Here is a 20,467-nt window from a genome sequence, read left to right as displayed (position 1 = left end):
TCCCTTCTTACTGTCTTGGGGTACTCAGTGTTAAAACAGACTTTTAATACCTTTTTAAAACTAGTCTTTATTACCTTTTGATAGACTATTTGATCATGTAAAATACACTTATCCTTTGCAGTACCTTTAACACCATGAATCTACCTCTCAGCCCAAAAATGGATGTGATGTAATTAATTTACATTTCTCTCCCCAACAGAATAACCATTCTTCTGAATTTGTATTTATAGTCTTAGAGGACTTGCTTTTGTCAATCAACATACATCCTTTAGGTTCATTTGTGTTTTCGCATGTAGCTGTAGTTCTTTCATGGCTGTATGATATTCCATTGCATGACTACACCACAATTTATTCATTCTCCTGATTATAGCCATTTGGGTTGTTTGCAGTTTAGGGCTAATACAGACTATGCTATGATATTCATTCTTGATTATGTCTGCTGGTGTACATATACAAGTTTGCCTTGGGCAGTGGTTCTCAAAGGGTCATCTGGGGACCTCAGTGTCCACAGACAGTCTTGCAGAGAGTCAGGAGGTCAAAACTGTTTTTCATAATTATACAAAGACCTTTGCCATTTGAACTCCCATTCTCTCCCAAGTGTACACTGGAGTCTTCCAGGAAGTACACAATGTGAATATTGCAACAGACTGACTACAAAAGGCAAGCACAAGAATCAGTTCTCTTCTATTAATCCAGAAACTAAAGAGATTTGAAAAATAATATATAAAATACCCCTTTCTCACAAAACATTTTAACTGCCTCAATTTTAATTTCTAACATGCTATCAATAGATAACCCACATAAACAAAAAGCCCTGTGGAGTCCTCAGTAGTTTTTAAGAACATAAAGGGGTCCTTGGAGCAAAAAGTTTGAGAACTACTGTTTTGGGTACATACCTACTAGTATAGGTGCTACGTCATTAGATATACAGATGTTCACAAGATAATGCCAAATTGCTTTCCAAAGTACTATTTGCCTCCCCCCAGAAATATATAAACTTTTAGTCACCCATATCCTCTCTGACGCTTGAAATTGTCAAATTTAGTAATTTCTGCTAATCTCATGTCTATACAGTGTGTATCTTTTTGTGATATTCATTTGCTTTTCTTTGATTACTCATGAGATTAAGCTTCTTTCCACATGTTTACTGGCCACCATGTTTTTTGCTCCTCTGTGAAATGCCTGTTTGTGTTCTTTGCCAATTTTAATTGGTTTTTTTTTTTGTCATGTTGATTTGTAGGGGTTGATTATATAATGATACTAAACCTTTATTATATGTGTTATGTATCTATTCTTTCAGTTCGGTAATTGTCTTTTCCCTTTATGTTATTTCTTGATGGACAAAAGTTCTTAAGTTTAATATAGTTCATTTTTTCCTTTTAAGGGTAATGTTTTTTGTGTCTGAAGAAGCTCTTCCCTATTCCAAGGTTAGAAAAATATTCTCCTTCATTTTCTTCATTTAAAATTTGCTTTACATGAAATCCTTGATCCATTTGGAATTGCTTTTTGTGTATGGTGTGAGTCAAGATACAACTTTGTTTTTCTATATATGTCATCAGTTGTCCCTGCACCATTTATTCAGGAGGTCTTTCTCTTCCCCCCAGCTGGCAGTGCAACTGCTTTCATATTAAAATTCCATTTACATGTGTGTCTGTTTCTGAACTCCTCCTGTTCCATTGTCCATCCCTGCCCTAATACCCTATTGTAATAAGCACTGATATCAGGTAAAATGGGACCCTCAACTTATTTTTCTTCAGTGTGTGGGCTACTCTGGGCTGTTTGTTCTTCCATGTGTATTTTAGATTGGATTTTATTGAGATTGCGTTTAATCTAGAGATTAAAAATTAACCTCTTTAAGATACTGAGTTTTCTTATCTATGAAGACAATATATTTCACTAAATTTTAAGTATTCTTTAAAATCTAAGTTTTAGGATTTTATGCAAATAGATTTTTGCTAGATTTATTTCTAAAATCCTTATCATTTTTGTTGCTTTCGTAAATGATGTCTTTTCAATTTATTTGCTGTTACTGTTGTATAGGAATGCAGCAGACTTTACAAAACATATTATCTTGTATTCAACTACCTTGCTAAATTCTAAAACTATTTTTAATGATTTGTCTGAAATTCTTTTGAGTTTTTTTGTATGAATAGTGACATCTTCTGCAGAAGGAAAGTAGCTGATTACTTTCCAGTCCCTGTGCCTCAGTTTCTTTTTCTTGTCCTCATGCATTGACTAGGGTCTTCAATATGATATAGAAGAGAAAGTGATAATGGGCATCCATATTGTTTCCTGACTTTAAGGGAACACGTCCAAGGTTTTACAAATAGATGTTTGCTGTTGTGTTTTCATGAATACCTTTCATTGAAGAAGTTCTCTGTTATTCCTAGGTTTTTTTAATTGTATTTTTATTATACTTTAAGTTCTAGGGTATATGTGCACAGTGTGCAGGTTTGTTACATATGTATACATGTCCCATGTTGGTGTGCTGCACCCATTAACTCATCATTTACATTAGGTATATCTCCTAATGCTATCCCTCCCCCCTGCCCCCACCCCACGACAGGCCCCGGTATGTTATTCCTAGTTTTTTAAAGGTGTTTCTGAAAATCATGAATGACTGTTAAATTTATCAAATGCTTTTTCTGAATCTGTAGAAATAATTATATCACTTTTCTTTTGAATCTGTTTGTCGAAAAGCCTTTTACTTTCTTGGGGCTTGAATGGAGCCCCTTTCAAATGTGGGTTGAGGAGACAGGATGCTAGTTTAATGTATTTACAAATAAAAGGATAAGGAAGAATATGATTGGACTGCCTTCATTCACTTTCATCAACCTTTGGTCGATTGTAAAATATAAAACAGTTTGGTGACAGAATGCAGGCCAGTGCGTCTGAAACTTCCACGTCATTAGAAATCACCTAGAATCTTATGAAAAGGCAGATTCTGATACAGCTGATGCCTGAGCTTCTACATCTCACAAGCTCTTGGTGATGCTGATTCCACAGGCCTAGCGAGCACACTAGTAGCTAGACTGTAGCAACCTGTAAATGACTCTCATTTTTCATTTGTCAAACTTTTGACTAATAGACTCAGCCTCAAATTATAAAGGAGAAAAAAATCAGTCCAGAGAAGACAATAGATAAAACATTCAGGGAATTAGATTAGGAAATGTATTTTAACTAGAATCTAGGATGGTATGGATTGAGATGTCCCCCCAGTTTGCCAACACTGGCCATTGCCATTTCTCCATTAGGATGTTAACTGTGACATCTTCCCCCTCCCTTCTATCTGCCCTCTGTAGCTTGATGTTGTTGGGGACAGTGCTGTGGACGAATTTGAAAAGCAAAGGCCAAGCAGAAAACAGAAAAGTTTAGGACTCCTGTGCCAGAAGTTTCTAGCTCGCTATCCAAGTTATCCCTTGTCAACTGAGAAAACTACCATCTCCCTAGATGAAGTTGCTGTCAGTCTTGGTATGTATCATCAGATTACCTGGAGGTCTGTCTCCAGTTACAGTGGGAAACTGGTTTCCTTGGGCAGGCTGAAGGCCTGAGGTAGAGTGGGCCCCTCAATTGGGTGAAGACAGAGGAACAGGCAGAGCTTCCTTTGTCGTCGTCAAATTTGTTTTCATTATACATGGAATTTCAGGGAGCCTTTTAGATCTGAGGACCAAATGAGACTGCAGTCTTTTTTAACCTTAAAAAATATTTTTATAATAGAGTTACATTACAAATTAGTATCTCATATTTTAAATTCATCCTACTTCAGACAGACGCAAAACTATTTAGAAATAGCCTGCTTTTTATTTTTAATAATGCTTCCAGGAGTTCAGAACTAGTGTTATTTCAACTTTGTAAAGCAAGATTTGAGAGGAAGAGCATTATGTTTAAAGCCCTATACAATGATTGGCACAGCAAGTGGGTCAAATTAGAAAAAGGTCATTTGGACATAACTCAAACAACTAAACCTTATAACAAAGAAGAATCCGTGTGTTCATGTGCATGAGTGTATGATGTGAGATGGGTGTGTGTGCTGGAAATATGTATACACCTGCTTCAGAATAGAGACCCCTAGTGGACATTGCAGTTAGTTCCAGAGTGAACATATTGTTGACACTCGTTAAATAAGCAGAAATCACAATGACATGAAGGTGTCAGGGTGTCCCCTTAAAAATAGGAAGGTTTTACATACACACAAAAAAGAAAAAGTTCTGAAGAAATCAGCTAAATAAATAAATGATAGATTATAATTTTTAGTTTGTTTCTTAGTTCTATTTCTTCCATATCCTAGAGAAATGTGCCCAAGTAGAGGAAGATCTACTTGAATTATTCAAGCTGAAAGCTAAACAGATTTTGGTTGTTGGAAACTGATAAGAAGAGACAGTGGGTTATGATAAGAAGACCATGGGCTGGGCTTTGGGTCACATAGGGCTGGATTTGAAGCCCAGCTCTCTAATTTACAGGCTGTAAGAGCTTTAAAAAGTGAATTAACCTTCTTTTGGTCTATAACTTAGAAACTGCAGCACCTACCTTGCAGAGATATAGCAAAGTTAGGGATAATGTCAGTAACATGCCAAATTCAATGGCTGGCATGGAGAGCTCTTATTATGTGGAACAGTTTCTAGTCAGCTCTTACTAGAATGTTGATACCCTAGCTGTCCTGTCCATCTCTATAGGAAGAGGAAGTAGAATGCTATGGTTTGGGGGCCGATTTGGAGCCCAGAAGTATAATATAGTATTCTAGGATTGGGGGCAATTAATCAAGAAAGAGAAAGTGAGCCAACTGAACATCAAAAAATTGGGTCCCCTTGCTGGCCCTGGGTGTATCAGTTGCATTCACATGGCATTTCTAATGGGAGGGTATATGGAATGTTATACTCCCTCAACAAGATGTGTTAATATATGAAAACAGACTAGAATAAAGAAGCAGGCAGTTTTAGGCAAGGGACTGCTGACTGCTCCTGCCAGCATCTTCAGTAGGCATGGTGAAAATCCAGTTGAGGGCTTTTGGGTCCAGGGTCCTAGAAAGGGTCTTACAGTAATGAAGGTAAAATGAAAGATCATCTGATATCCTTTTCATTGGGGTTCATGAAGCCTACTTCTTCCATGTACCCAACTTCCATTGAGGAGTCTTGCACTGGTGTCACTGCAGAAGACAAAGGATTAGATGTTGGAGGGCTGTGTTACATCCCAGGGAGGACAGAAAAGTGGACTCCTACTTTTGTATGGCTGCAGATCGTTGTGCACATCCCCATGTTATGGCTGCCTGGAGCAGAACTCCAGAGATTTTTCCACAGCTTCCCAATGCCTCCTGATCACCCAGACCTGCCAAACAAGCATGCCATCTTTTCATGTGACATCATAAAATGGCGTCCCTTGCTGGAAGCTGTTTCACTGACGACTATCTTTTGGGGTTGAGTCTGAAGTCTGTGTTACATCCCAGGTTACAGACTGCAGGACTGTATTTAACTAAGGACGTGCAGAGCATTCAAATTGCATTGTTTTCCAGATTCCAGGGCCATGTAGATTTAACACTGGATATCATGGGTAACAGTTTAGAGAACTGGAAGTGACTTAATAGCACAGCCTAGGAAACTGTTTTGTGGGCTGAGAATTCTTAGTAAGTCCCATCAGCAACTAAGGGAAGCATAGCAAAAATTAGTAAATCCTTGACCATATAACTAATGCCATGATTGGGATTAATAGAATGACCTCAATACAAAAGAAAAAGAAGACTGAATGCAGGGAAAACTGTTCTGACAGAGCAAGCCCCCAGAGTAACCTACGGGTCTTGAGACCTGTGAAATGGAACTTTTTAGTGCACCAGCCAGTGGATGGGTAAACTCAGTTCAGATGAAAGAGGTAAGGGATTGTGCAGACAGGCAGCTCTCGTGTTGGTTTTCACCAAAAGCACCTACTAAACACTCACTGTGCATCCTGAGAATCATACTGAGAATCTCCAGGTGGTCAGAAACTTATTTTGTTTTCCCTTCTTGGGATGTCTAGCCACTAGATGGAGACTTAACAGCTTGTTATCAGATATCAACTAACAAAACAGCCGGGCATATGGCTGGCCCTGGGGTGTCAGTTGTGGTCACATGACATTTCTAATGGGAAGGTTTATAGAATGCTATGCTCTAAACAAGATGTGTTAATACATGAAAACAGACTGGAATAAAGAAGCAGGCAGTTCTGGACAAGGGGCTGCTGCCTGCTCCTGCCAGCACCTTCCAGCAGGCATCTGGCACCGAAGCCTGAGCTTGTGAGGGTAACAAGCCTTTCAGGGTCATGAGCTGAAATGGTCTGATTTACTGTGAAATGCCTCTTCATGCATGTGATAGAACTTCCTCTCAGCTCTGGAGTTCTCATTGTAATTTGGTATATTTCTCATGTTAAATTTTTGAAGGGCCAACAGCTACATTCAAAGTCTGCCCTGATTATATAACAGCTCCTGGCAAGTGAAATGAAAGAAGGCATCTTTGTAGCTGGGCTGGTTTTCTGCAAGATGCCTGGAGGCTTTTGCTATGTGCCCAAGGGCCTGTTGGATAACAGAATGAGTCACAGACGTGAGATTTTTAAAATCTGTTTCTACTATGACCTCTTATGCTAGCAGGGATTTTAGGTATAACCAATGTCATGCCAAAAGGAATGACAAAAGTATGTATTTAAAATTAACACCTACTGGGGACTCTACAGTTACAGTTACATTTCATCCTCATTATTATATAAGATAAATACAAAGGCACAAAAAGGTTAAATAACTTCCCAAGATCACTCAGCTAGTAAGGGATATATCAGGGATTCAAATGTAGGCAGTCTGACCCAAGAGCCCCCCACCCTTAACAACTATAAGTATTTTTGCTAGGTTTAATGGACAGTTTATAATCCTAGCTGCCTTGGGAGTGTTGGGAAAGTGAGTAGTGAGCTGCCGAGCTTCGTGGTCAGCTTGTACTGGAGTCTCTGTGTTTCACTTTTGGGCTGTTTGCCGGGTTATGGTAAATGAGAACACAGAGAATTGTCAATAGCCATGATGAACAAAAGGAGACTCCCATGTTGTTCCAACCCCAGCTCTGGCTTCTTTCAGCAATATGAGAAGGGTATTCAAGCCCTTGACACCTGCATTTCCAGTTCAAAATAGAAAACATAATATTTGCATCCATTTTCCTTACTGGTCCATTGAGAGCGTTATCAAGGTTTTTTTTTATATCATTGGAACTTCATGAAAGGATAGATAGTATTGTCTAATAGGGAAGTGTCAGTTATTGGACACAGTTGATTTTGTAGTCTGCATAATTAGGAACACAAGTCACAGTCAACCATCCATTCATCAAGTGTCCATTAGGCACACTGTTACACGTATTGCTCAGGCCACCAGTTTCAGCTGCTGAAATGTTTGTGTGGTTTCCCTAATGGGTCTAAAGAGCAGTTGCTATACTGTTTGTCAGACAGATGGAAATGTCACCATCTCTAGATAGATGTTTTATCTTAGATTTTTTTAAGGGTTGGATCTCAAGAAGGAAAAAGAAAAATAATTTCTATTGCTTGCATCCTTACAGGTTGAATTTCTTGAGCATCCACGCAGTGGGCATTATATTGGGGATCAGACAAAGTAGTTCACAGACATAGTCCAGGCCCTCAAGGAACTTCTCTTCAAAAATGTTTGTCTGCATGATGTCCATCAGCCTCTGTTTTTCAAACAGGTGTGGAAAGGAGACGCATCTATGACATTGTAAATGTGCTGGAGTCGCTGCATCTGGTCAGCCGGGTGGCTAAGAATCAGTATGGCTGGCATGGACGGCACAGCCTGCCAAAAACCCTGAGGAACCTCCAGAGACTAGGAGAGGAGCAGAAATATGAAGAGCAAATGGCCTACCTCCAACAGAAAGAGCTGGACCTGATAGATTATAAATTTGGAGAACGTAAAAAAGATGGTGATCCAGATTCCCAGGAACAACAGTTATTGGATTTCTCTGAACCCGACTGTCCCTCTTGTGAGTCCATTGTAACTTCATGAGTAATGGCAGAGAAAGAGCAAGTGATGGTATCTTCTGCAGATTCACTGCTCAGATGGGAAGTGCCAGGTTGACAACCCTGGAGGGAGATGTTCTCTTATTCTCCTCACTGAAGAAAGAGAAGCAGATGGCTCCCCAACTGGACTGCCCACTTGACCTCATTCAAATAAACCTGGCTCATGGCAGTTCACTCGAGTTTGGCCTGTTGGGAGAATAAATCACTAGCATTACTCCCATTTTTAGATTGGCAGCCCCATGCTGGTTCTTTTTGTGCAACTGTAAGATTTACTTTGAAAAAGTTATATTTTCAAAGAATTTTATCTAATTATATATTGGAGTAGACTTAGACTACTTAGAAAAGAACTCCATTCACAGAAAATGTTGATAAGACAGACAACCTCTGCTTTCATTTGGTGCAGAATTTTTATTTACATCGGCATCGTTCTTCCCGATTGATATTTAGCCTCTTGTTTTAGCCATTGATCTTCATCCCTGTTGCTAAGATGACAAAGTACAAGTATCACGTCTCACTTGCAAATATAAGAAATGGAAAGAAAGGTGGGCCTGGTTTTCTTTAGAGTTACTGCCTCCTGCCTTTTAGTTCCACCCCATGAGCCAGTACTTATCTTAATAACCAGAGAAGACAGCCATCTGTTGGGGATGGTTTGCCTGCCATCCACAGGAGCACATATCTAATCTGTCTCCTGTTTATATATAGTTCATTTATTCACATATTTCTGAAAAGAAGTGGAAGAGGCGGGCATCTTCTATGTTTAGGGTATAGTCTAGATATTGCGGACACAGAGAAATAAAAATGGAGTTTTTGCCTTTGAGAGGAGAGTTGAGGCTCTGAAAACAATTCTGTATTCCCGCCTTATCTTTTTATCCTTCTACATTAATCTTTCCAAGAAGTTGCTTCAGGAAAACTACCGTATGGATTCTATTATAGGAAGTATAAGTATAAAGCATTGAGTGGTTTAAAATATGCATCTCAGAGTTTATGCCTACTATAGAGTAATTTTATGAGCCACAAGAAAATCTGCCTCATTTCTTCCTTAGCTGACTTCTGTGATGTGTATCCAGTAAGCTTCTGCCAATGACAAGGGTGATCTTTCCATCTGCTGATAGGGCTAGATCATTTTGGCAAGCTGCAAGTATAGTCTTTCTTGTAGAAAATCATATGCTTTGATGCTTTTGTTTCATTCCTTGTGTAGCATCTGCAAACAGTAGAAAAGACAAGTCTCTGAGAATTATGAGCCAGAAGTTTGTCATGCTGTTCCTCGTCTCCAAAACCAAGATTGTCACTCTGGATGTGGCTGCCAAAATACTGATAGAAGAAAGCCAAGATGCCCCGGACCATAGTAAATTTAAAAGTAAGAATCTTCACCTACATCAACTTACTAGCACATAAAGGGTGGGATTTCATGTGTTGATATTTTCTGCTTCCAAGATTAAAAATATATATATTGTTTTTGACATACATACTCCTTTCCTGCATTCATCAAGGTTTTTGGTGCTGTGAGAGGTAAGTTAGTCACCTACTAGAATTCAGCTTAGAGTCCTGTCAGTGCCTTTTCCTCGGTGGTTTCAGTAGAGTGAAAAACAGAACACTATCCTGAGAACTCCGGTCAGGGAGGGTGTGAATTATTTTGCATTTCTCTTTAGTATTGCTGTATCCAAGACAGAATGTCTGAGTTTTCTTTCCCCTTTTTTCCCCACCCCCTGCATACTCTTCTGAAGGGTGGAGATGAAAATTGTCTACAGGTAAGAACCAGAAGAATGGCCAGGGTAAGGGTGGTGGGACATGGACAGGGAGAGAGTTTCCAAGCATCACACCCAGTGCATCCTCCTTTTCTGTCCAGCTTGGATACTGAGCCAAATGCCCTGGGCTGCTGGTAGCCTGTAAGCCCTGGGAAACCATGAGCTGCAACATCTGGCTATTTTTTGTTTCCAGCTGAAATTACAGTCACCCTGTGGGTGAAATGGCTAGATAAAATCAGGATTGGGAAGAAGAAAGCTGCATCCAGGGTGAATGCTTCCTATTTCTGGATGATAATTCAAACTCCTTTGCTTGATCTTAACACTGAGGTCAAGTGGATTTCCTACCTGTAAATCAATTTCTTGAATAGAAAATACTTTGTGGTCATTATCCTGCCTGTCTCATGTGCTACCACCCCTTCTGAGTATTTCCTGTACTTTGTATATATTTAAGTGTTTCTCCCAAAGCCACTTAAGATTCAGGCGAGGCCCATCCAACCCCTTCTCACTGGGTGGCTAGAATGCTACAATTTCAGGTGAGGAGCTGCCTGTCTTTAGTACAGTTGTACTGTTGACCTTGAGCATCCTGTGTGCCCAGGAGTGCAGCCTGGCAGGAAGCTCTGGGGAATCTTTGTCATTTTCACAGACCAGCTGCCTTGTGGAGCTGGCGCCACAGTCTCCTGCTTGGAGAAACTCAGGGCATGCTTTTGACGTGCCATGTCAGAATTACATTTACTAAGCTTTTAATTACAGCCCGTTCCCTCCCTTGGTGTTTTTGCAATCACAGTGCTCCCTGTTTGTCGCCAGGTGCCTCTTGTAAGAGGTGTGAAGTTGTGGAAATGGAAGGACACACTGACCTTCCCTTAGCCTTCAGATACTGCAGGTACATAAATCCTGGGTGATTTTATGACAGAGCCACTGGTCTCCTCATCCCAACCTGCTGCTTTCCACCTGAGGTTTATATGGCAGCCGAGAAAAGTTACCTGTCACATAAACTAAACTGTCATGGTGTCACAGGCAGCATGACCGTAATCGTGTTTTATATCTTCAAGCAAAGGTACGACGCCTCTATGACATAGCCAATGTTCTGACCAGCTTGGCTCTGATAAAGAAAGTGCATGTAACAGAAGAGCGAGGCCGTAAACCAGCCTTCAAGTGGATCGGGCCTGTGGACTTCAGCTCAAGTGGTAAGGTGGCGTGGTTTTGCTAGCAGGCTGTTTTATTTAGAATTCTCAGTTCCTTTTCCAAGTCTCACATCTACTACACAGTGAGACTGATCTTTTTCCCATGTCACATACAAAATAGACTAGTGACTCCACTCTTGGAACAGTTAACATTAGCCTACAAATTGTGCGTGCTGGTTTGCCCACACATGGTAGGAAAGGAAATACTGAGTGTTTATGATGTGGGAGTTTCTGTAACTACTAATTTGCAGCTCTTTGTTCTGAAGCTTTTTCCTGAAAGTTTGGGACCGAGAATTAAAAATGACACCTCTTTTGAACTCCAGTTGTTGCTACATTAGCAGAGTAAAACGTGGTTTCTCTTTCAAATTCTACATAATGTAAAAATTATAAGTAAAATTATGAGTAAAAATCACATCAGTTACCATCACAAAACTAATATGTGGTTAAGATTGCATCTAAATATAGTATGGATGTAATGGACTTTTTTTATTTAAAAGGTTATAAATATCATAATTTTACAAAACTGGAGTCAAAGAGGATATTAATCTTCTACTTATTTCATGGGTAATATATGAGCAATCAGGGACTAGATCCAACTGCACCAGCTATTTTACATACAGCTGTACTGCCTGGGAAAAAGCCATTAAAGTCATTTTTAAATTACCCTTCCAATTTTGGTGTTAGTGGTATAAATGTGAGCCACTTAACCCAGGCGTATAAATATATAGCTCTCCACCTCACTTGTAGCACATTATTCACTTAGGATCTAGATGAAACCACTTAAAATCAAGTATAACAAATTCAACCCAGTGCGTACACACTGAGTGTGGACTGTGTGCCAATGACTATATTAAGGGCCCTGAGAGATTGAAGATGTGGGTAACACAGTCCCTACCTGCATGAAGCATACAACTTTGCCTTTTTCTCCTTTCTGCCTCTGGTTTCTCCCGTTCTTTTCACCTGTGAAGCCCTCTTCTTAACATGAAAATATTCTCAACCTTCAAGATCTGGCTCAAATGTCAACTCCTCTATGAAGTTTTCCTGATAGCCCAGAGCAGAGTGTCTCATCTGAACAACTGTAATTGAGTATTGTGCTGTTTGTGCTGGGTGAGGTAGATATGGTGGTGTCGTCCCTGCCCTACACATTTGAGACCAGACATTATCTTTATTCATCCTTGATTACCCCATAGTATCCAGAACAGTGCCTTACTCACTTTAGTTGGTTAATGGGCTTCTATAATTAGGCATATAGTTAGCATACATTTGAAAGTTAGAGCAATTACATGCTAGACTGGGTGGTACTGGCTCTGTAGGCATTCAGAGAGGATACAGGTTAAGTTCTGATGGGCTGTTAGATTTTGGAGGGATGAAGAGAACATGGGATAGAAAATAATGAGATACAATGTGATCAGTGGGGACTGCATTTTTGGAAGGCCTCAAAAATTGAGGGCAAGAAATTTGGACTAGATGTGATAGACAGAATTAACCAAGAGTCTTCGGACAATGATTAAAAGAGAGGAAGGACTCAAAGGTGGTCGTACCATTGAAGAAAATAAGATAGCTGGGCTGGGCATAGTGGCTCACACCTGTAATCCCAGCACTTTGGGAGGCCAAGGCAGGCAGATCACCTGAGGTCAGGAGTTCGAGACCAGCCTGACCAATATGATGAAACCCCATCTCTACTAAAAATAAAAAATTAGCCAGGCATGGTGGCATGCACCTGTAATCCCAGCTACTCAGGAGACTGAGACAGGAGAATCGCTTGAACCCGGGAGGCGGAGGTTGCAGTGAGCCGAGATTGCGCCATTGCAATCCAGCCTGGGCAACAAGAGCGAAACTCCGTCTCAAAAAAAAAGAAAGTAAGATAGCTGGAAGATGAGCGGCTGTTGAGAAGCCGAGGAGTTCGTGTATTTGCACGGAGGGACAGAACTGGGAGAACTCTGATTTGACATGAGAGAAAGACTTTGGAGGCAAGTCAGGAACATTAAACTGAACGTATTTTCTCTGCCCTCCAGAAACCTGATCTTTCTGTATTCCCTAGTTTCATTACTGATAACATCAAGTTTCCTTTGATTCCTTGAGCCACTCTCCTTCATCCCTTGGCTAGCAATTTCTCACAAATTTCATAAATGTCTTTCTCCTCTTCTTTCCTACCAGCAGGGTACAGTGTATTACGAATAGTGTTTTCTTTTTAACAGCTTTATCAAGGCATCATTGATATGCAATAAATGGCAGGAAGTTAAAGTTACAATTCGATAAGTTTTTCATATGTATGTACCTGTGAAATCATCAAGAAAATGAACATATCCATTACCTTCAAAACCTCCTCCTGCCCCCTTTGTAATTCCTCCCTCCTGGTCCCCACTCCCATCCCCAGGCAACCACTGACCTGCTTTCTGTCATTCTGGGTTTGTTTGTGTTTTCTATAATTTTTTGGTAAGTGAATCATGTATGGTTGATCTTCGTTATTCACAGATTTCATATTTGCAAATCTGTCTACTTACTAAAATGTACTTTTAACTCCAAAGTCGGTACTCAGGGTGTTTCCACAGTCAGTTGTGGTCATGCACAGCTTGGTGGAGAATTTGGGTCTCCCAAAGCACTTGTTCCCAGATGAATCAGGCGGTACTCTGCCTTCTTGTTCCAGCTCTCATACCATAAGCCAGCATTCTGTTTGCAGTCTTTTTAGTGCCACTTTTTCACATCTTTGTGCTTTTTGGCTCCCAAATATTGCTGTCTAGTGTTTCTTAGCACAAGAAAGCTGCATTGTGCCTTATGGAGAATATACATGTGTTAGATAAGCTTTGATCAGGCATGAGTTACAGTACTGTTGGCCAAGTTCAATGTTAATAAATCAACAACAAATATTAAACAAGGTTTCTTTAAAAAGAAACACACATAAACAAGGTCATATATTGATCAGCTTATGAAAATATTGTAACCAGAGGCTCACAGGAACCTAACCCTTTATGTCCCCTAGAAGCAATGGGTCAGTATTTGCTAATTCAGTGTTTGCAGTGACTTTATAGAACATAACTACTGTGAATAATGAGAATCAACTATAACCTGTACTCTTTTGGTCCGGCTCCTTTCACTCAGCATAATTATTTTGAGATTGATACATATTGTAGCATGTTTCAGTAATTTATTTTTATTACTGAAGAGGCTATTATAAATAAAACTCCTGTGATTATTTGTGTACATGTCTTTGTATGGGCATATGTTTTCATTTCTCTTGGGTAAATACCTAGGAATGGAAAGGCTGCATCGTATGGTAGGTGGATGTTTGAAATTTTTGAGAAACTTCCAAACTGTTTTCCAAAGCAGTTATAGCATTTTACATTCCTACCAACAGTATATGAGAGTTCTAGTTCAACCATATCTTGCCAAAACTTGATATGGTCAGTCTTTTTAATTTTAGCCATCCTGATAGGTGTGTAGTGGTATCTCATTTTGGTTTTAATTTGCATTTCTCTAGTGATTAATGATGTTAAACATCTGTTTTGCCATCTGTTTATCTTCCTTGGTGAAGTGTGTGCTCAGTTTTTTTGTCCATTTGTTGCTATTGGGTTGTTTGCTTTTTTATTACTGAATTGTGAGAGTTGTATATACATTCTGCATATGAGTCTTTTTATCAGATACATGATTTCCAAATATTTCCTCTCCATCTGTAGCTTTGTCTTTTCATTTTCTTAACAGTGTCTTTTGAAAATCAGAAGATCTTAATCTTCAGGAAGTCCACTAATGTATTAATTTTTATTAATTTTTTCTTTAGTGGGACATGCTTTCAGTTTTTATCTAAGAAATCTTTGCCTAACACAAGATCACACATGTGGTGTGAGGTATGGATCAATGGGGTGCTTTTCTGAGGGGATGGGAGGTTGCATATGGATATCCAGTTGTACCAGCACCATTTGTTGAAAATATTATCCTTTCTCTAGTAAATTTCCTTTGTGCTTTTATTAAAAACAAGTTGACGACATATATATATGGTAATGTTTCTGGACTCTCCAAACTGCTGCATTGATCTGTTTGTCTATTTGGTGTCATGCTAATACTGGCCTCTTAAAACAAGTTGGGAAGTAGTTACTCCTCTTCAGTTTTCTGGAAGAGTTTGTGTAGAATTCTTACTATTTTTTCCTTAAATGTTTGGAAGAATTTATCAGTGAAGAATTGATAAATAAATAATTTTCCAGTGAAGTCATTTGGGTCTGGTTTTTATCTGTAGTTAAAAACTTTCTGTGTGAGAAGGTTTTTAACTACAGATTACAATTTCTTAATAGCTATAGAGCTATTCAGATTATCTCTTTATAGCTCCTTTAACTTTGAGTTAACTTTGAGTTCTTATTCTAGTTTCTCAAGGTGGAAGCTGAAATCATTAATTTGAGACCTTTCTTCTCTTCCAATAAGCATTTAGTGCTATAAATTTTCCTCTCAGTACTGCTTTAGCTGTATCTAACCAATGTCGATATGTGTGTTTTCATTGTCTTCCAATTCAAAATACTTTGTATTTTCCCTTTTGATGTCTTCTTTGGCCCACAAATTATTTAGACATGTAACATATAGTTTCTAAATATTCTGGGATTTTCCAGATACCTTTCTCTTAGGGATTTTTAATTTCATTTAATGTAACCAGAGAATATACTTTGTATAACTTGAATCTTTTAAATTTATTGAGACTTGTTTTATGGTACAGATAGAGTCCATCTTGGTAAATATACACAAATATACAGAGTATATATTCTGTTGTTTGGTGGAATGTTCTATAAATGTCCAGTTCTTTTATATTCTTACTGATTTTATGTTTACTTGTTCTAGCAATTATTGATAGATGGATATTGAAATCTTTGATTATAGTTGCAGATTTGTCTGTTTCTTGTTGCAGTTCTTTAAAGTTTTGTGGAATGGATTTTGAAGCTCTATCATGAACTCTGTCTGCATAAATATTTAGGATCACTGTCTTCTTGATGAACTGACCCTTTTATCATTATAAAATGACCCTCTTTATTCCTGGAGATAATTCTTTGCTCTGAAATCTACTTTGTCTCATAGTGATATAGTCACTTCAGCTTTCTTTTTATTAGTTAGCATAATATATATTGTTTATCCTTTTATTTAAATAATTTCTGTCTCTATTTAATGTGAGTGTCTGGTGGGCAGTATATAGTTGAATTTTTTTTAAATCTAATCTGACCATTTATGCTTTTCAGTTGGGTTATTTAATGACCTTTTATACTTAATGTGATTCTTGATCTACTTGGATTTTAATCTGTCATCTTGCTATTTGTGTTCTGTTTGTCCCATTTGCTTATTGTTTCTTTTTCCTCTTTTTCTTTCTTTTGGATTTATAAGTATTTCTTATGCTTCCATTTTATCTCCTTTGTTGGTTTCTTGGCTATAATTCTTTGTTGTGTTATGTTAATGGTTCCTTTAGGGTTTATAGTATTCAGTTTTAATTTGTCCCAGTCTACTTTCAAGTGATAGTATACTACATGTATTGTACAAGAATCTTGCAATAACTTGCTTTCATTTCTCCCTGCCTGGCCTTTGTGCCATTGTTGTCAAACATTTTACTGCTATATATGTTACAAACCCCATAGTGTGTTACTGGGGTTTTTTTGTTTGTTTTTTTGGTAGAGACAGGGTTTCACTACGTTGCCCAGGCTGGTCTCAAACTCCTGAGCTCAAGTGATCCACCCGCCTCAGCCTCCCAAAGTGTTAGGATTAGGGGTGTGAACTACTATGCCTGGCCCACAGTTAATTACCTTTTAAAGAAACTTTAATAAGAAAATTGTCTAACCCTAACCCATGTTGTTACCATTTCCAGTGCTTGTCATTTTTTTGTAAATGTAAGTTTCCATCTAATATTTTTTTTCTGCCTGATGAACTTTAACATTTCTTTTAGTGCAAGCCTGCCAAAGATGAATTCTTCTAGCTGTTGTATGTCTGAGAATGTCTTTATTGTGCCCTTGCTTTTGAAAAACATTTTTGCTGGGTAAAGAATTCTAGGTTGGGCCGGGTGCGGTGGCTCACGCCTGTAACCCCAGCACTTTGGAAGGCCGAGGTGGGTGGATCACGAGGTCAGGAGATTGAGACCATCCTGGCTAACACGGTGAAACCCCATCTCTACTAAAAATACAAAAAATTAGCCAATTAGCCAGGCGTGGTGGCGGGCACCTGTAGTCCCAGCTACTCAGGAGGCTGAGGCAGGAGAATGGCATGAACCTGGGAGGCACAGCTTGCAGTGAGCCGAGATCATGCCACTGCACTCCAGCCTGGGCGACAGAGCGAGACTCTGTCTCAAAAAAAAAAAAAAAAGAAAAAAAGAGAGAATTCTAGGTTGACACCAGGTGGTATTGCCCATGCCTGTAGTCCCAGCTACTAGGGAGGAAGGTGGTGGGAGGATTGTTTGAGCCCAGGAGTTCGAGTCCAGCCTAGACAATACAGTAAGACCCCTGTCTCAAATAAATAAAAGAATTTTGCGTTGAAGATTTTTTTCCTTTTGTTCCTTTTTTTAAATTTATTTTATTTTTTTTGGAGACAAGGTCTTACTCTGTCACCCAAACTGGAGTGCAGTGGCGTGATGGCATGATCATGGCTCACTGCAATCTCAAACTCCTGGGCTCAGGCAATCATCCCACCTCAGCCTCCCAAAGTGCTGGGATTACAGGTGTGAGCCCACACACTCAGCCCTTTAGTTCTTTAAAGAAGTTGCTCCACTGTTTTCTAGCCTGCATAGTTTCTGGCAAGGAATCAACCATCATCCTATTCTTTATATGTAACATGTCATTTTTCCCTGGTTGCTTTTAAGTTTCTCTCTATGATTGGTTTTAAGCGATTTGATGATGTATGACTTGGTGTCCTTTTCTTCATGTTTCTTGTACTTGGTTTTGTTGCGTTTCTTGGATCTTTGGGTTTAAAGTTTTCATCAGATTTGGCAAATTTTCGGCCATTACTTAATCAAGTATTTTTCCTGTCCCCTCCTGTTTTTACAGATTCCACTTATGCTTGCTTTTGGTTACCTAAAGTTGTCCCACAGTTTGCTTTGTTCATTTCTGTCTTTTTTCTCTTGTTTCATTTTTGTACAGTTTCTATTGCTGTGTCTTTAAGTTCTCTATTCTTTATTTCTACAATTTCTAATCTGCCATTAAATGTATACACTGTATTTTTCATCCCCCCACTGTATTTTTTTTAATCTCTAGAAGTTTGATTTGAGCCTTTATATTTTTGATGTCTCTAAGACTTAACATATCCAGTCTTTCCCCTAGTGTCTTGAATTTATGGTATGCAATACTAGTATATGTTTTAGTGTGCTGGTCTACTTCTCTATCATCTGCGTCACTTCTGGGTCCATTTCAATTGATTTTTCTCCTCATTGTGGGTAATATTTTCAGTTGTATACCAGACACTGAGAATTATACATTATTAGGTGATAGACATTTCTGTATTCCTAAAAATGTTCTTGGGCTTTGTTCTGGGATGTGGTGAAGTTACATGGAAACAGTGATCCTTTTGGGTCTTGCTTTTAAGTTTGGCTTAGCAAGACTCTATCAGCTTTTAGTCTTTAGTACGTTTTCCCCATTACTGGGGCAACACCCTTTTTAGTACTCTAACAAATGCCTCCTGAATTAGGAGGTTTCTCTACTGTAGCCATTGGCAACAGGCACTTTTCCCAGTCCTATATGAGCTGCATTGTACCCTCTAGTGCTTTTGAATGGTTCTTTCCCTGGCCTTGGGTATCTTTCTCACATGCATCTGTACTCCACTGAAGGTTCAGTTTGGACCTTTGCAAATCCCCAGCATTCTCTTTCTGTATAGCTCCCCTCTCCAGCATTCTGCCCTGCAAACCCTAGCTGCCTTGACTTTCAGGACTCCCAGCTCTATCCTCAACTTAGGGAGACCTACAGTCTCTGTCTAGGTCCCCCTCCCTTCATCCCAACCTAGAAACATTCTCCAGGCAGTAAGCAAAAATCGTTATAGAGCTCACCCTATTCGATTCCTGTCTCACAGAGATCACTGTCCTTCATGTCCTGATGTCCAAATGTGTTGAGAGCCACAGTTTTATGCATTATGTCCAATATTTTGTTTCAAGAAGGAGGCAGATATGGCCCCTATTACTGACTTGACCTATTTTCTTTTTGATTTCATAATTTCTGATTTTTCTAATTGGGCTTTTGTTATAAGAAAAAGAAAACCGTTGTTGTTTTTCATTTTTAAGTTGCATTAATGTGAAAGCGCATGTTTTAGAAAATATAAGTCCAGCTGGGCCTTTCAGTTTATTAAATCAATCCTCTAACTAAAATGTGCATGCTTTGAGCTTAGAAAAACATCAGCACAAATGAATATGGTAGAGATGACTGTCTGTACAACAAGGATAGCTGCCTCCGTCTATATAGAAAGTTGTGTCTTAACCCCACATATACTCCGTTAAACACAAACTGTGTCTCCAGGGCCTAACCTTTTATTATCTCACTGTTCTGCAGCATTTCAACCATGAGGTTTCTGCTGACCTTATTCCTTTGGTCACGTAGTAACTGAGCCTCCTACTGCATAAGAAAGAAATAATAAAGCATCACAGAAAATAGAGATTCTCCTATTCATTGCTGTAGGTCTGTGGCATAGGAAGCTGATCTCAATTAATCTTGAAAGTGAATCTCAAAATATGCATGTTGGGCTGAGCATGGTCGGGCTTTCCTTTGATACTCTGCTCAAATAGAGCATCTAAAATGTGAGGCTCATTCTAATTCAGGTTGAAGAACATCTTGCTCTACTTCTGTTGCAATTCAGATAATTTTAGAATATATATGGATTCAATCTCATTTTATAGTCATCCACTAACTTAAAAAAAAAGTACATTGAAAGAAATGGGGGTTTGAGACAAGGCTCATAAAATTCCTTTGATTGTCTTAGTTTTTGATTTATAGGGTGGTAGCTCCATTACAATTATAGGTTCAAAGCCATCTCTTAAATAGACGAAAATTATCCTGAATTACAGCTGTATAACAACACTACCAATTCTCTCGTTTATGTAGATGAAGAACTGGTGGATGTTTCTGCATCTGTCTTACCAGAATTGAAAAGAGAAACATATGGCCAGATTCAAGTCTGTGCAAAACAGAAGCTGGCTCGCCATGGTTCTTTTAACACAGTTCAGGCTTCTGAGAGGATCCAGAGGAAAGTGAACTCAGAACCGAGCAGCCCGTACAGAGAAGAACAAGGTATCTGCCCTTGCATAATCTATGGAGTCCATCAGTTGCCATGTAGCTGTAGCCCATGCCAGTGCAGCACCCACATGCTGGCGTTTTAAAACAAACTGACTCTCTCAGCCCTGCCTGTTTTTTCCAGTGGTCTACTTTTTACTTAGCTGAAGTGAAACAATTATTGGAAGCAAAGGAGATGCTGATATCACAGTCTATGAACATGACCCCTTGCCTAAAATTGATCCTAGTCACCTTGTAGACCAATTGGTTTGGCATAGTTGACCCTATTTGATGTATCTCAGAAATTCATTAGACT

The 20,467-nt window shown here is 39.0% G+C and overlaps 1 protein-coding gene and 1 long non-coding RNA gene across 4 annotated transcripts in view; one reads left to right on the top strand and one right to left on the bottom strand.

The window, feature by feature from the left end:
* The window catches only part of E2F7 (E2F transcription factor 7), a 44,864-nt gene that overhangs the window by 12,068 nt on the left and 12,329 nt on the right, over nucleotides 1-20,467 (top strand). The window contains exons 1-6 of one of the 2 annotated variants that reach the window (XM_008958350.5): nucleotides 912-1,427; nucleotides 3,303-3,471; nucleotides 7,698-7,988; nucleotides 9,224-9,382; nucleotides 10,820-10,954; nucleotides 19,984-20,169. In XM_008958350.5, coding sequence (XP_008956598.3) covers nucleotides 1,389-1,427; nucleotides 3,303-3,471; nucleotides 7,698-7,988; nucleotides 9,224-9,382; nucleotides 10,820-10,954; nucleotides 19,984-20,169 — 979 coding nt within the window. In that variant the 5' untranslated portion in view covers nucleotides 912-1,388. Of the gene's footprint in view, nucleotides 1-911; nucleotides 1,428-3,302; nucleotides 3,472-7,697; nucleotides 7,989-9,223; nucleotides 9,383-10,819; nucleotides 10,955-19,983; nucleotides 20,170-20,467 lie in introns of those variants that run through there. The other variant, XM_003832879.5, reaches the window with a different exon arrangement.
* The window catches only part of LOC117975309 (uncharacterized), a 35,994-nt gene continuing 22,687 nt past the window's right edge, over nucleotides 7,161-20,467 (bottom strand). Inside the window, exon 7 of one of the 2 annotated variants that reach the window (XR_008620445.1) lies at nucleotides 7,161-9,226. This is a non-coding gene — a long non-coding RNA (uncharacterized LOC117975309). The remainder of the gene's footprint in view (nucleotides 9,227-20,467) is intronic. The other variant, XR_004665545.3, reaches the window with a different exon arrangement.

Source organism: Pan paniscus, chromosome 10 (genome assembly GCF_029289425.2).
Source record: "Pan paniscus chromosome 10, NHGRI_mPanPan1-v2.0_pri, whole genome shotgun sequence".
NCBI lineage: Eukaryota > Metazoa > Chordata > Mammalia > Primates > Hominidae > Pan > Pan paniscus.
This window is presented reverse-complemented; position numbering and strand designations above follow the sequence as displayed.